This window comes from Myiozetetes cayanensis, unplaced genomic scaffold, assembly GCF_022539395.1.
Source record: "Myiozetetes cayanensis isolate MyiCay16 unplaced genomic scaffold, myiCay2020 scf12, whole genome shotgun sequence".
Taxonomy (NCBI): domain Eukaryota; kingdom Metazoa; phylum Chordata; class Aves; order Passeriformes; family Tyrannidae; genus Myiozetetes; species Myiozetetes cayanensis.
Window position 1 is genome coordinate 28002552 of NW_026086826.1, and position 15265 is coordinate 28017816.

The 15265-nt window shown below is 45.9% G+C and overlaps 2 protein-coding genes across 6 annotated transcripts in view; both read right to left on the reverse strand.

Annotated features, from left to right (window-relative positions):
- The window catches only part of RABGAP1L (RAB GTPase activating protein 1 like), a 210549-nt gene that overhangs the window by 133040 nt on the left and 62244 nt on the right, over positions 1–15265 (reverse strand). The gene's annotated exons all lie outside the window — the stretch shown is intronic.
- On the reverse strand, positions 6707–11628 carry GPR52 (G protein-coupled receptor 52). 3 transcript variants are annotated; one of them, XM_050307400.1, is made up of 3 exons: positions 11405–11628; positions 10801–11300; positions 6707–9694 (listed from the first exon to the last, which is right to left on the reverse strand). In XM_050307400.1, exon 3 carries the CDS (start codon positions 9500–9502, stop codon positions 8417–8419), a length of 1086 nt encoding a protein of 361 aa, XP_050163357.1. In that variant the 5' UTR covers positions 9503–9694; positions 10801–11300; positions 11405–11628; the 3' UTR covers positions 6707–8416. The 3 variants fall into 3 exon arrangements, with proteins under 3 accessions (XP_050163357.1, XP_050163358.1, XP_050163356.1); XM_050307401.1 differs by lacking the exon at positions 10801–11300; XM_050307399.1 differs by having other exon boundaries at positions 10801–11628.

Consider the following 15265-nt stretch of genomic DNA (forward strand, 5'->3'; position numbering starts at 1 on the left):
AGGTGCAGGAGCACATGGAACTGCAACACCGGAAAACACATCTGAGGCGTAGAGAATCCACGATTTAACCACTCAAAGCCAACAAAGAAAGGACCAGAACACATCATCTTTTGTTCACAGAACATGACTATTGACACCGCTTTTAGAAGCAAAAGAGAAATGTTATTGGGTGTTAACTGATCTAATCACAAACTGAGGGGAGTGGGATGCAACAGCTCTCTGCAAAACCTGGTGAGGAGTAAGAGTTTTGGAGATTTGCTGACAGGCAGGGCTGTTTCCAGCTCTGTAAATGCATCAGATCCAATAGATCTCTTCAGAGACCTACTCTGAGTTCTGGGTTTATTTCTCAATACCTGGTTCCAGAGAGCAGGTAAGATGCTGTGATTAGGAGGGGAGCAGCATGGTCAGACCCTCACAGCACGGCTCTTTAGGGTACCTGCCTTTGCTGTTTGCTTCGCTGTTAACTCTGGGGACTGCAGAGACACCTGAGAAAATGTCAGTGAGTGGTCAGGCACCACAAACCAGGTGTCATCAGCCACAACAGCCTGCCAGGGCAAGGCAATGCCATCAAGGATTTGGTTGTTCCTCCTTGAATACATCATGGCAGTTCCCGCCCCTTCCTTTCACCCTCTCGGTTTTCCACAGAGTTTTCCACACCACAAGTTTTCCAATGGCACGAGGAAGCAGAGGACTCACTGGAGCTCTGCTGAACCAGCTGCAGCTCGGCTGGAGTACCTGACTTAGTGCAGGCATCTCTATTCTTGCAGCATCCTGTTTTAATTTTTAAAAATCCCAGTATTTAGTAGGGTTAAGAAGCCCTTTTTGCCGTGACTGCCTATAAAATAGCTTATCTCTTCACTACTATTTTTTTAAAAAGAAGTTTACCCCTAAATGCTTGACATCAGAACTAGCAACACAGTCCCCCTTCACAAGTGCCTTGCTGGTGCTTTTCCAGGAGGTGTTTTGCTTCCGTAGCGAGAAAAGATGGAGACAGTTGATCATCCTGACACTTCTCTCAGTGCCACCTTCCACACACACACAGCCACACAGCCACAGATGTTCATCCCTCACTCACAGCTTCATGCAGAAAAAGCTGAAGTAAACTGGGCATTCTTTTCCTGACAGACCGAGTATGAAAAGAGAATCTCCAGAGTCAGGAGAGGAGCAAGAAGGATGCACCAAGGGCAGGGAGCAGGAAGGGAAGAGCAGACACTGCAGGTCCTCTGGCATCAACACTGTCTGCAACAGCAGCTGGGAACAGATGCCTAAGGATAAGGATAAGAACAGGACAAACTCAGTGGCACACCCAGTCCCCCAGCCCTGGGTAACCTGCAGCACAGGGGCTCCTGGGCAAGAAGCACAAGGACAGCTCTTAACACGCTGTTCCTCCTTGAACTTCCCTGGCTTTTTAACCCATGGCAGCTTTTGCCACGCAGAGACTCTCTTGGCAATACATCCCACAATGCACTGTACACAGTTTGTTTTCGTAGTTTTTCATTTTAATTTTTATTTTTCCCACTGGAAGAGAAACAGTGAGTGATTACAGCCCGTTCTTCCCCAGGACATTCACAACCTCACACCCCTGCACCTCAATCCTTTCTTTTCAAGGCTGGAAAATCCTAAAGACTTGAACTCTTCCCTGGACAAGAGGAGCTCCTTTGCCATTCCTCAGAACTCCTTCCAGCTGTGCTAACATGGACTGGGTACACTTGGGATTCAAGGCCCAGGCACACCACGGTGATGGCAGAGATGATTTCTAACCATTTACTTAATTATTTTTATAATTACTAATATCTCAATACTTTTTGCTAAGCCATGGCTCATTAAACTAACATCTCCAGAAGGTGACTTAAAGAAATCCCAAATCCCCTCACAGAAAACAGACACCATTCATTCAGACACATGTTACTGCATGAAAACCAAGACCTGCTTTTCTTCCGAGCCAATATTTATATTTAATCTCTTGAATTTCACCTGCCACTTGAAATCCAAGTCTTTCCCAAAATAAACGATCAACAGGTTTTCCTCACGTACAACACATTTCAAATCTCTTTATACCAACAGGAAGAATTTTAGTCTTGGCATAAATTTATTTTTAAACAAAATCAATACCATTATTACAAGAGCACTTTGTTATGATTTTTATTTTCAAATTACAGGCATTACTAATGCAATGAAATTCATAAAATAGGATGACCACTGAAGCACAATTGTATCAAGGACCAACCATCACAGACATAAATTTTCCCCAAGAAAGGGATAACGTGGACAAAACCTCCAGTGGCACTTAACCAGTAACTCCCCTATTCTGCCATCAGAACCAGGGGAAATACAACAGACAGATCAAGTATTTCCAAAATACCCGTTCACCAACAAAACAGTTTCTTTAGTTAGCAACATGTTCAAATAAAATCAGTGGCAAATAATATTTCAGCCCAACAGACGAGGCTGGAGAACTTGTCATCTGTCACTGAGGCTCCTGCCAAGACACCTGAAATCTGGTAAACAAGGTACAGCAACACTTCTTTTAGGTGCAAAGAAATGCAGCCCAAACAGATGTCAGAATGGCTGCAGTTCCCTTCAAGGAGATGATCTTTGCAGTGCTCTCACGAAGGGTTTCACCTCTGTGAAAGTCAACACAGCTACAAAACAGCAAACTTGGGCTGCAAATTCAAATTTAAAACTGAACTGCAAGAAACCCAAAAGCCAGAGACCCGGTAAAGCACAGCCAGCAAAGGAAAATGATTCGTTGGTTGCGAGTTCCCAAGGCAAGAGATCACAGAAAATGAGGTCTCCAGAAGTCCTGAGTCAAAAAACAACAAATCTTAAATTTAATTATGATAACAAAAGTAAGCAGAACTACGTGCTAATTTCTGGCTTTCCTGTGTGGCACCTGCATAAGCCAGCATGAGATATTGCCTGGAGAACATCCAACGTGACAAGGCAGGCAGCTGTGGAGACAGGTCTTGCATTTCCAGGCTGTGTTTGCTGCCCTGGCTTTGGCAGTTTTAGCACAGTTTTAGCACTTAGCACTTCTCCAACTCGAGCCACAAAGTGCTCCCCAAAGCCCCTGAAATGCACAGAAAGCTGCCACTGAAACCTCGCCATGAAATGACTGTTTACAACCCTTCTGTACACACAGTTGCCTCAAAACTGCCCTATAAAAAAAACCTGCAGCGTCCAAAACCCACCGAGCACAACGAAACCTTCAGGGAAGGCCCCGCTGGCCTGTCCAGGGCACAGAGGAAAACCAGACTGATCTGTTCTTGACCCACTAACAACTGGTAGCACACTGATCCCTCTTTTTTTAATGACAATGGCTTTCCTTGACCGTTAAAAGCCCTAATAAACACAGCTCTCCAAACCCTTGCTGAGGCAGTTTCAGGCACCCTCAGCTGTCCCTCACCCCTCTGTGAAGGATTAACTCTGTGAATTGAAGCAGAGGGCAGGCACACCCCTCATCCTGGTACCCAAAAATGGGGTTGTGTTGAGCCACCAGTGACCCCAAAGAGCCAAGGGAAGAGCAGGTTCTGCCAGTGCCTCTCCCAGGGCAGAACAAACTTGCCTGCTCACGGATTTGTCTGTTTGCAATTCTAAATTTAGATGTCACCCAAGAACTTGTCAATAGTACCTGCACAGGCATAAATAACACTGGAGAGATCATGCAAGGACTGCAAACCCTCACCTGTACAGGTGTTTGAAGACTTCCCTGCCCAAACTGTATGAAAGTCCAAGTGCATGTTTCACAAGTAACACACCCTCTGTTAAACTTGCCCAAACCACCACCCCATCCTTCATTTAAATACCTCACAAAGTCACAGGATTGCAGAAGATGCTGAGTTGGAAGGGACAAATGGACTTCTTCCATTGATGAGAAGAATTGGTGCTTATTCAAATAACTTACAGAAAAAGGGGAAAAAAAGACATCTAATTTCACTTAAAGAAAAATAAGAAACAAAGAGCAATTTGTCAAGATGCAGAAGTGCCTTCACATAATTCACACTGACACAGCTGAGCTTCCCCTTCTCAAAATTTTGGTGTCTCTCCCTTTTTCTAACACTGACAGCAGAGACCTGTGTATATAAATTCAGTACATACTTAAAAACAATTTAAACATGTCTATGTAAAATAGGGGGGGGGGAATCAGACATTCCTTGAACTCCAGTTGGTTTAGCAAAAATCTTTAAGCAATGTTGCAGGCAATGCTGCAGGTGACAGGAAAACATTGCTTCGGTGATGCTGCCATGTCTGGAAAGGCCTAAAAATTCATCGACATGGAGTTACCAAATTCCTGTTTGGTTCGGCCATTCACATGACAGACCTGAAGTATTTCCATCAAGAAACCCCAACAAAATCACTGTGATTCAGTTCCTCAGCAGAACAATGCACCACTCCATCCATTAAAAAATAAGGAGTCAGAGATAATGACACAACTCCTCATTAGGTGTCAATCTGAACTTTGACCACTGAGGTAATTTACCCAAAAAAGGACATTTTACTACTCTTGCTGAGCGCAAAAACTAATTGTGCTTATGGATATTCCATTGTCAAACATTAATGAATTTAAATAAATCGCAAAACCAGTACTTCTGAAAGGTCTTGCTAAACTGTACCTGTGAAAGGCGGCTCAGTAAAGCAACTTTTCCCAACTTTTCAAATGAGGAAGCACAAAAATAACCCTTGCATGATACCTCGTGCTTGACCAAGTACAGCTACAAAATGGATTTTTAAGCAAAAACGGGGGGAAGATCTAACTTTAGGACAAGAAGTAAACCTTTAGAAGACATCAACATGCTTTCCATCACTACAATTCCTCTTCCCTTTGAAGAAGAGGAGGAACTCTCTTAGCCATCCCAGAAAACAAGGAAGCACTTCATATGTGGTGAAGGAAAGATTCCCTTTAATGGCAGTGCTTTTGCTGCCATCCCACAATTTTTAGGACTTTTCCTTAGGCTGAAGACATGAGGTTCCAAAAAATGGCGAGTGAGGCAACCGACCTTGACGCTGCCTCTGGGGCTCTGCAAACAGAAGCACTCAAGAGAAATGCAAGAGCACGATATAATCTACCTGCAAAAAGGAGTTTTTTCCATATATGTTTAGTTTTTCATTTAATATTTTGCCTATGCTTTCTTCCCCTGGCTAATTTTTATCACCTCTGTTATCAGCAACGTTTTTTTCCTCCCAACTTCTTTAGTGTCTGCTCACCTATCTACCAGGTATTTCACCAATCAAAAAGATCTTCAGGCACATGAGAGTGGGATGTGTACTCCAGATGCCCAGCTTTAAAAGTCTCGTTCTTTAATCAGATTTTCATACAAGAACATGAGACTTTATATAATGACAGAATGAAAAAAACCAGAAGTGACAGATCGGGTGACTGGAATTTCTGTGACTCTTTTAATCCACTTCAACGCCCAGCCTTGTAATTTTGGAAGAGAATTTAGCACCAGCTGGAACCCTCAGACAGCATTAGTAAAACAATAACAAACCTCCCTCAAGTAAAGATTTTAAATCATGAGTTTAGAAAACGCTTCCAAAAAAATGAAACACACTTACTAAATTTAACAGATTCACGTGACCGAGCACCAGGTCAAATCCTGTCACCTGGGAAACAGCAAGAAGAAAAGCAATATTTAAGTCTGCTGAGGATGTCTAATTTGACAGATGCCAGGAGATTTATAGAGAGCAGTCTGAAATGTGATTTTACAGCAGCTGAAATGCAGTGTCCGGGTAAGTGAATTAGCGTTCTTGCAGCAACAATATTCACCAAAAAAAGACAAAAAAGGGGGTGAAGAACCTTGGAACCTACAAGCTGTTTGCAGGGTACTGGATTTCTGGTCCACTCTCCTCCTCTGAGAGCAGCCTGAGGGAAAAGGAAACCTCCAGTTCCCCCTGACAGCTCCACGTGGTAGAGAGGAATGTATTGCTACCTCTGCCCTGCAGGGTGAGAAAACCTCGTGCTGCAGCCCCTGAGGCCAAACCCTCTCTCTGACCTCCCATTTGCAGGCAATAAAGCTTGAAAACCAACTGCACTGCCGAGGTCACACCGGCAGGGTTCAGCTACGGCAGGAGCACAGGTGAGTCACCTCAGGTGCTCCTGCACATCTGCAGTGAGCTCACAACGCACCCGCTGCCTCCAGCCTGGGTTCAGACAGTGTTAATTCAACTTCAGGCACCTTCCAGACCCTTTCCTGAATTTCAGATAATGACTTCACTGGTGCTAACCCAGCCCTGGGAGCGGGGAGGAAGGAGGTGTTTCATTCACTGCTCCTTGCACACCCAGGGCCTCCCAGGCTGGACACAAGAAGGGCAAAGCGAAGTGAACCCAAGCTGTGTTTGCAAGGACAGCCGGGGTCACAGGACCTGACAGAGCAGCACTCAGCCAAAAAGAGCCTTCTGAACTGAACAGCAACTTGTCTCAAGAAGGCAGCAGACACGTTCCTGCAGACAGGGAGCGTTACCAGACCCACGTGAAGGATATGACTTATTTTTCCCTAATATCTACGAGAGCTGCCTGTCCAGCAGCAGCTCAGCTCAGCTCGAGGAACGTCTGAAGTCATGTTTGAACCTGCAGTGCCAGAAGCCGGTATCTGAATGTTTTAGACAGCAGGGGAGCAGCTCTGAGGTCTGGATTTGAAATCCTTCCCCTAAAAGGATTTTCACAGAGAACAGAGGGTGACATCAGGGAACTAACGCCAAGGCTGGGTTTGATAGACATAATACTGCTTTATTCCATTGTTTCAACTTTCTTACAGGTTTAAAAATAAAATAAAATTAAAAAAAAAAAAACAAAACCAAAAATGTACAGGGGTTCAGAACCACCTTAACAGAACAAAGAGTACAGAATTAAGGGAGCTCTAGAGTCAAACCACAAGTGTGCACGCGTGGTCAGCTTCCATTACAAAAAGTAATAGGCACAATCTTCACATACGCAATTTGGTGAAAGAAGGAATAATAGTGCAGTGTTGAAAGGCACCAATAATCAATAATTGGGCCCTTTTTAAAAGCCAATAACCATCTAAGAAAATGACATTTGGCTCAAAATCATAATTTAAATACCGTATCGACTGGCATGCATCTGAACCCCTGGCAATTTATTACACAAACCTAATGTGCGCCCTCGCAAAACCAGAAAGATTTCATCAGTGGACCTGAAAGGCAGTTCAGTACAAAAGGAAATGCCGAAGCTCTTGGCCTGTAATCAACACTAAACTGTCTCGTTCACCTCCTCCGAGAACACTTGTCAAACAAACAGCTATTCAACACCGGCACAGAAGTGTTTCTCTTAAAGTAAGTGTAAGTTCTTTTAATCCTGTAGCACTGACCTATCCCATGTGCTAGGAAAACATTAGGCACAGACCACAGTTTACGTTTTCTCTTAAAAAAAAAAAAAACTAAAAAAAGTACAGTATGTGCAAGCGAGGTTCGCACGATGGGCTGAGAGCTCCGGCAGTGAGCAATTCAGACTGCCCAAAGAGAAGGGCTGGTTAGTTTGAATCCTCCCAGCAGTGCTGACACACTGCTGTGTGACATTATCACCTCTGCCTTAGGAGTGTCTGTGGAGCCAATAAGGAAAAGCTTTAGCACGCCCCAAAGGACACTCCATGGATCCCGTGTGCTGATGTACCGGGATCGGCCGAAGGAGTCCTCGGGCACAGGCAGCTGCAGTCACTCAGCCGGCCACGAAGGGCTTGTGCTTTCTGCAGGAATAATGGTCTGAAACTCAGATTACCTCGCAGGTGCCCTCAAACTAAACCCCACCCCCACCCCCACCGGACGCGATGGAATCTAGGGATGCACAGCATGGAAAAAAAGAGGGGAAATGAGAGGGAAAGCTGTGACAGTGGTACCAAAACGTGCCGGTTTATCCCAAAGCGTCATGCCCAGGGCAGGGTTCATGAATTGTACAACTGAAAATTGTACAGGATGTGAGCAGAGATAGAGCTGATTATTAACCTGCAGTAACTACTACAGTCCTCAGGTATATAATTTATGGATAGCTGCTTACTGTGGTGTTGATTGCTTCCTCTTAAATATATTGAGATTCTGAAGGCTACAGTATATTCTGACACAAAGATAGTAGGACAGCTCGTCTACAAGGGGGGAAACATAAGGTAGTAACTAAGTTATTTATTTTAGGAGGAACCTCCTCTGATAGTTACTGGTAGTTACTTCATGCCCTTTGGAAGATTTTTAGTCCTGACTTTCTTCGTGGTCTCTGGGGAACTGCTCTCCTCAGGGTTCCCCCAGAGTTCAGTGACCCCTCTCACAGCAGCCTTTCCCTCTTCCGCGATCCCTTTCAAACTCCCTCCAACACCGGGGCGAGCTGTTTGAGTAACCATTTTTCTCTGGCCGGTTTTGCAGCCACAGCAGCCACCGTTGCCGCTCCGCGCTCGGTCGCAGGCGCCACTCGTCCCTAAATGGAGCAGGAGTTGGCCCGTTTCCTCGGCTTAGGGTCCCGCACGTCCCTGTCTTTCAGACACGTGCAAGAGGAGCATATCGTCTCCGACAGCCTCCGCAGCCCCAGCCTGAACACACTGTTGGAGAGGCTGTAGATGACACAGTTGCAGAAACTATTGCTTATAGCAAGCCACGTGGTTAGGAAGGAGAGCGCGGGGTTGTCCAGCACCCTGGAGCTCTCCAGCAGGAAGTAAATGATATAGGGGAGCCACAGCACGTAGAACACGCTGGTTATCCGAAACAAAACCATGGCGTAGCGGCGGTCGGGGCCGTGCCCCGCGTCCCCGGCAGCGTCCACCTCGTGGCTGGGGAAGCGAGCTCTGCGGTCGTTGATCTCTTTGGTGTGCTGCCGGCAGATCTTAAAGATGTGGAAGTAGGTGAAGCAGATGACAAAGGCAGCGGGAGCGTAGAGTAAGCACACGATAAAGCCAGTGAAATAGGCGTTAGTTAGCCAGGAGGTAGCACACCATTCAAAAATATCTCCGTGGTAACCAGGTTTCCCCCAACCAAAAAAGGAAGGCAAGAAGATCAGGCAAGAGTATATCCAGATCAAACTGATGCAGATTCTCAAGCGACAAGGGGTGACCAGCTGGTTATAGGAGAGAGGCTTTGTTATAGCGAGATAGCGATCCACACTGATGCAAGCGAGACATGCCATGGACACGCTTTTGAGCACAGAGATGATATATCCGAAAACTTGACAAGTCAGCGACTCGTGGACACCTGTCGGGTAGTGGAGCAGTGACAGAGTAGGAACCAAGCAGCTGACTCCAACAAAAAGATCAGCATAGGCCATGGTCTGAATAAAGTAGCTGGTGGTGTAATGATGCAGGAGTGGAGCGCAGTGGAAAACAAATATCACAGTTAAGTTACCCGCAATGATTAAAAACGTGAGCAAGACAATAACGACTGTCTCAAGGATACAGACGTCAACTGCATTGTAGTGACCGAATCCAAGAGGGCAGGAGAGGTGCTCAGATATGTTCATAACACTACTGCTCATATTCAGAGTCCTCCATTCAATCCATCGGGACTGGTTCATGCTTTGTGCTTAGGGAACACTACAATCTGAGCCTGAGCGAGCAGGTGACCTGCTGAACAGCAGCTAAACTCTGCTCCAGCGCCTCCAGATCTCTCTTTGCAGACACTGCCAGTGCTTACATGGGAGGGGATTACAGTCCCATAGCTGTTGATGCCTCCTCAGCATCAGTGCATCACCTCTGGCACACCTTGGCTTTAAGGAAAGAAAGAAAGAAAAGAAAAGAAAAACAAAAGCCAGAAAGAGAAAGGCCACTGATCAGCTCCTCCAGTGCTCTTGACCCATCTTTAGCAAACACAAGGCACTTCTAAAACAAGCAGGTACCCAGAAATACAGAAATAAAAACTGATAAAAGAGACATTCATTTCCCGGGGAATCTCTGACTGCTTATTTTCCTGAGAAAGTCCTTTACTTTGGAATATACTGGGGAGACGGGGAGGAAGGAAAGGAGGAACCTCAGTACAGCTCAGGTTTCCTGGACCAGCAGTTACTGGAGATAATCTTTATAATGTCTCAGTTTAAATCACAGACTGACTGGAGACTAAAGGAAAAAGTTCATCCTCTAATGCTGCCTTTCCTGGTTCCGTTCAGGAGATGGAACTCCGTCTGAGCCGTGCTATTCATTGGGAAGGTAAGGAAAGCATTTTTCTCAAGGTTAATTCCAATAGACTCACCACTGTTTGGGTATGAATAATGAATTTTATTTGGAGGGAGACGGGTGGGGGATGAGGCAGACTTGTCCTCTGACTCCCAAGAAAGAAAACATACATCTCACATACAATGAGGAAGATCGTGACTATTCACTTGAAAATGAAAATAATTTAAGAATAGAATTTGGAGACTTAAGTCAATATTCACAGTTCCTTCAAACAGTTACAGTCCATTACAATTATTAGTGGCAGAACCACAATTCAGTGTCCCCAGAGACAAAATAAATCCTCTTGAATTTAATTTCAGCAACGGCAATTTAAAATAATCATCTTTGGAAACTCTGCCATATCTGCGACAGTGGATCAGTACCCAGGAGTTCATAGGTATAGCCATGATATTGCTCACCTCTGTAGCAACACCTGAATCATTTCACAAACCCCCACACAACGAGCTCAGAAACTTCCATCTGCATTCTGCTGGGAAGCTAATGAAATGCTGATTTGACTAGAAAAGCTGCCATTGTTTACTACTCCATTATCCTGTTATTCAGCTTCATCTTCTCAGGGGTTTAGGGTTCCTGTATTTATTAGATGACCAGCATAATAAACAGTTGCTTTAAAAGAAATGCTCTTCTAATTGCAGGACATTACCTTGTTCATTTTAGTCACAGTCACCGAGAGAGCAAACGTTAAGAGAAAGGATCTTCTGTGTTCAGTTCTAAGTAAATGCTTGATTAGTTCAGGAATCATTAGGCAGGTAATTAAATGTATACAATCTCGTTTTTTGAAAGGCCCCTAAAACGTTAAAACCATCTTTGATCCTAGAGTTCCTGAGACTAGAAGACTGGCAGTGAAAATTAATGAATCCACACGAAACGATCTCCAAGGTCATTCAGATATTACGCTGGCATTTGCTTTAAGTCTCTTTAAAAAGTACCGGCATCTCTCGGGTGATTTTCATAGTCCTTGCCGCCGTGTCTTAGGGAGGAATTTCAGCCCAACGTTCAATTCTGTCGCAGCACTTCGAGAGAGAAAGCGTTCTTTTCGGAGTTCATTTCCTGCCTCGCATCGCCGGCGCTGTATAGCGAAGTCCCTTTCAGGTTTTATAACATCCCAGAATATTTCCGGCTACTCGCTCCCCTTTTTTTTGTCTTACAGCGCAACGGCACCAACACCAAAAAATAAAAAATAAATAAAATAAAAATCACTCCTTCCTCCGATTCTCTGCTAAAGCAATAGAGAGAAGCTGTCTCACCTACACGCATCCCTCTGCCGGGGCAGTCCTGTCACCGCGGTGCGGTTGGCGCTGATTCTTCTTCCATCATCACCCCCTCCACCTCCCAGTGCGAGCGGTGCCTGCACCTGAGCCCGGCTCCTTCTGCTCCTCCTCCTCCTCCTCCTCCCGCCGCAGCTCGCCGGGCGCTGGAGCGGTGCCTGCCGCTCCCCTGCTCCCGGCACATCCAATGGCGCCGCCGCTGGCACCGGGGAGGAGGGAACAGCAATTCAGGGAGGGGGAACAGGAGCGGAGCATCCCCCCCTGGGATGCCGCGGCTCGGTGCGGCGGGGACCGGACCCCGCCGCACCGCCGCAGCATCCAGAAGTCTCCCTGGCGGCTCCACAGCCCACACCTAATCCTTGTAAAAACCCGTCGCCACCCCACTGAAAATGTTCACTCAAAAGTTATCCCCCCCCGTTAGTAACTTTCCCGTCGCTTCGATTGCGCGCACCTTTTTTAATTACGTCCAAGATCGTAAAAACGCGGTGCTGCCTGCCCGGGTCTCTTAACTGCTTCACGGCATCAATTTAAACACAAATTATCGCGAGTAACACGCTGTTTTCCACAACTTAACCCAAATAACCGCGCTCTCCACTCCTGCAAAGCTGCTGTTCCCCGATTAAAGGACTCAGAACTTTCGTTTGCTTCGTGCTTTCCAAAAATAAACCCGGCCACAGAAGTGCGGCCGTCAAAGTTACCTTAACACAGCCACGCCCGTGCGTCCTTTTTAGACACAGAAACAGCAGATTTAGGCACCAAAATACCAACCACAGAACAGCATTTTGGGCTATCGATCAGCAAAAGATGTGGCAGGGACGGTACTGGAGGCTTTCACTAACTAAGTCATTGGAAACCACGGTGATTTAAATCCTTTTAGTTCCCAGGCAAACCACAAGCAAAATTTTAATAAGCTGCTCCTGGGTTAACATCTTGTATTTCGAGTACTGCCTGGAGCGAATATTCAAGGCTGAGTGACAAGTCTGTAGCAATGTGAGGCAGCACAAACTGCAGCAGTGCAAGAGTGGTTTGCAGTAAGGGCGTGTGATCATTCCGAAGTCTTCCATCGGGGGATTTAATAAAAATTAAACTTGCTCCGATACCTCAGCATGGCAAATGGCTGAAACAACAGACTTAATGACTAAATTTAGCCCCGAGCACAGCTTTAAGCCCGAGCTATTGGGCAGAACAATAGGGAGGAATTTGTATTCCTCCTCTTCCCACTCCTCTGTGGGGGAGGAGGAGAACAAACAACGGTGAGCACAGGCATGGCAGGAACCAGGACTTCTCCACCCCCTCCCTGGGTCGGCTCGTTGGCACCAGGGACACAAAGGGCCAGAACACCTTAAAATGGACATCAGAAAGCCCCAAAGGCACAAGGGCACGTCAGCTAAGCAAAGGTAAAGCCTGACCTACGGTGGACCACAGGATGCTCAGTGCATCCTGCTCCGTTCAGATTGGAGGACTGGGAACCACTAAAGCTCCGGAATGTCACCTTGTTCCCAGGTCAGCCCCAGCTGGTGCCTGCTGAGTGTGCCCAGAGTGCCCAGCTCTGACAACAAGCACTCGTGGCAGCCAAATATTTCAGGTCTGGTACAAGAAATGCAGGCTCTGCTGAGCAGGTAACAGGAAAAATCAATGGCAACCTCTGCTGGTTGGTTCTAGACACAGGTAAAACACTTCCTTTGCAGAAACTGTAATTAAAGGGACTGAGTGCCTCAGAAGTAGGGAAGCTGGATTTCTTTGTGGGAATACAAGCAGGCTTCCTTCGCTCTCAAAAAGCCAGTCACGCTGCAAGCTGCCAGCGGCTTCAGCACCTCAGCTACTCACTGCAAACTGCACCAGGCTGACGGCACCAACTTGCACTGTTTTACGTAGATTTGGAGGCAAGTGAAAATTAAAGCAGAAATCAGCCAGTCCTGAGGAAACGATGCAATTCCAGATGGAATTTTACAAGCTGCGGCAGTACCGGAGTGTTGTACCAGCGGCGGCACGTTAAAAGCTCCCTGGGAAAAGTTTAGATTTGTGTTTAGAGACATGTTTGAGGCTCTGGAACAGCTCTGAAACGAACGTGATGCAGGATTTTTTTAATCTGCATGTAAAGAAAAGGAAATGAGAATGAGAAAAGCTCTTTAATGGCTGTCACAAGGCAGGGTTGTACCCGGCACAGAAGCTCCAGAGCTGGGCACGTCCAGCAGAAGGACTGAGCACGCTTCAAGCACAGGAGAAGGAGCAATTCCACACCTTCTTTATAAATTACATCACCTACAGGCAACACAAGCTGCCACCCAAAACAGAAGACTCACACCATCTGATCCTGCAGAAAACAGAGGGGATGTGGTAGGAGCATGAGCTCTGTGTATGAAAGCAGAGGTGATGATGTGTGACCCTGAAAGGAAACCACATAAAGCTCCTCAGGCAGAAAAAGTCCATACAGAGGGAGATTTAGAAGCTCCAAGCAAGAAAACAATCTACTGGTCATTCTGTTAGGAAAGGAATAGAAATATTTGTTCCCCAAGTCCTTCACTGTGAGGCAGTGGGACTGGTAGAATGCACACATGGCAGCATCTCACTCACACCACTCACTTCTAGTTCAAAGCCTTTCTTGTAAGTTACTGGATGGTCACCTGGGTTAAATGGGCAACAGTAATTTCTGTAAAGTCTTTGTTAAAAGCATTGATTAGAGCAGGGAGGTGCAGCTGAGAGGGTGAGAGGAGGAACACAGTAGTTATTTACTTAGGTGCAGAGTGGATATACGTACTAGCTCCTCAGCTTCTTCTGCCCATCGCTTTTTTTAAGTATTTCTTTCTTTTATCCACTTTCTTCTAAGCCTGTATAACAAAGGTGTTTCTTCAGCTTGCTTTATTTTTAATCTTAACTACCTCTGGCATTTACTTATCCACATATCTCATGGACGGCTTGGTTTTGCTTCTAATGCCTCCAGAATAATTCTATCCTGTAAAGCTTGCAGTTGTAGTGCAGCTTAAAGCAGGAGAGGAGGAAGGAAAATCAGCTGTTGCCTTAAAAATTGTGCGTGTGTGTAGATGGCTGGGTTTTTCTACACCAGACTAGCGTCTGAAGTTGCTCTATGAAGTCATACTGGTGCTGTATTTAAGGCAGAAATGGGTTCTATTTGTTATTTAGAATATAAAGCCTCTTCCCCAAATCCACCCACTACAGCTGTCAATTTAAAACCTCCCATGGAGAGCTCTGGCTTACACAGGGATTTTGACCTGAGTACAGGCGTATGATGAGATATGAGCTGTACATATATATATATTTTTTTATATGTACAAACCCTTTCTTTTTTCTCTAAACAATCTTAGCCTTCTTAAATCCTTTCTGTTGGAAGGCACCTCTTGATGTCACCTGGCCTAATGCCCTGCTCAAAGCAGGGCCAAGTTCAAAGTCAGGTCCAATGCCAAATTTAGGCCCTGCTGTGCTGGGTCCTACATCCAGCTGAGCTGAGAACATCTCCAAGGATGGAGTTTTCACAGCCTGTGACTCCCACCATCCGCTCAGGATTTTTCTTGCTGTGGTTTGTCTTCATCCTCATCAAGACTAAACACTTTTGGGCCAGTAATGAAAACCCAGGAGTGTCAGTTCTGAAGGGAACTACAGCATGTTGTAGAAATGTTCAAGCCATGAAGAAATTATTTCTCCACCTGACAGCCTCATTCATCAGTTCTGCTGTCACAGATCAGCTCTTTTCCTTCTCCCTCCCACCCCATGATCCCCAGGAACGCCACAAACGTTTCACAGTGCTGTGGCCCACGTGCCCTTGTGCTGCAGCCAAGACCAAGAGGCACCTGAGCAACAGTTACATCGAGCACCTCTAAAGCT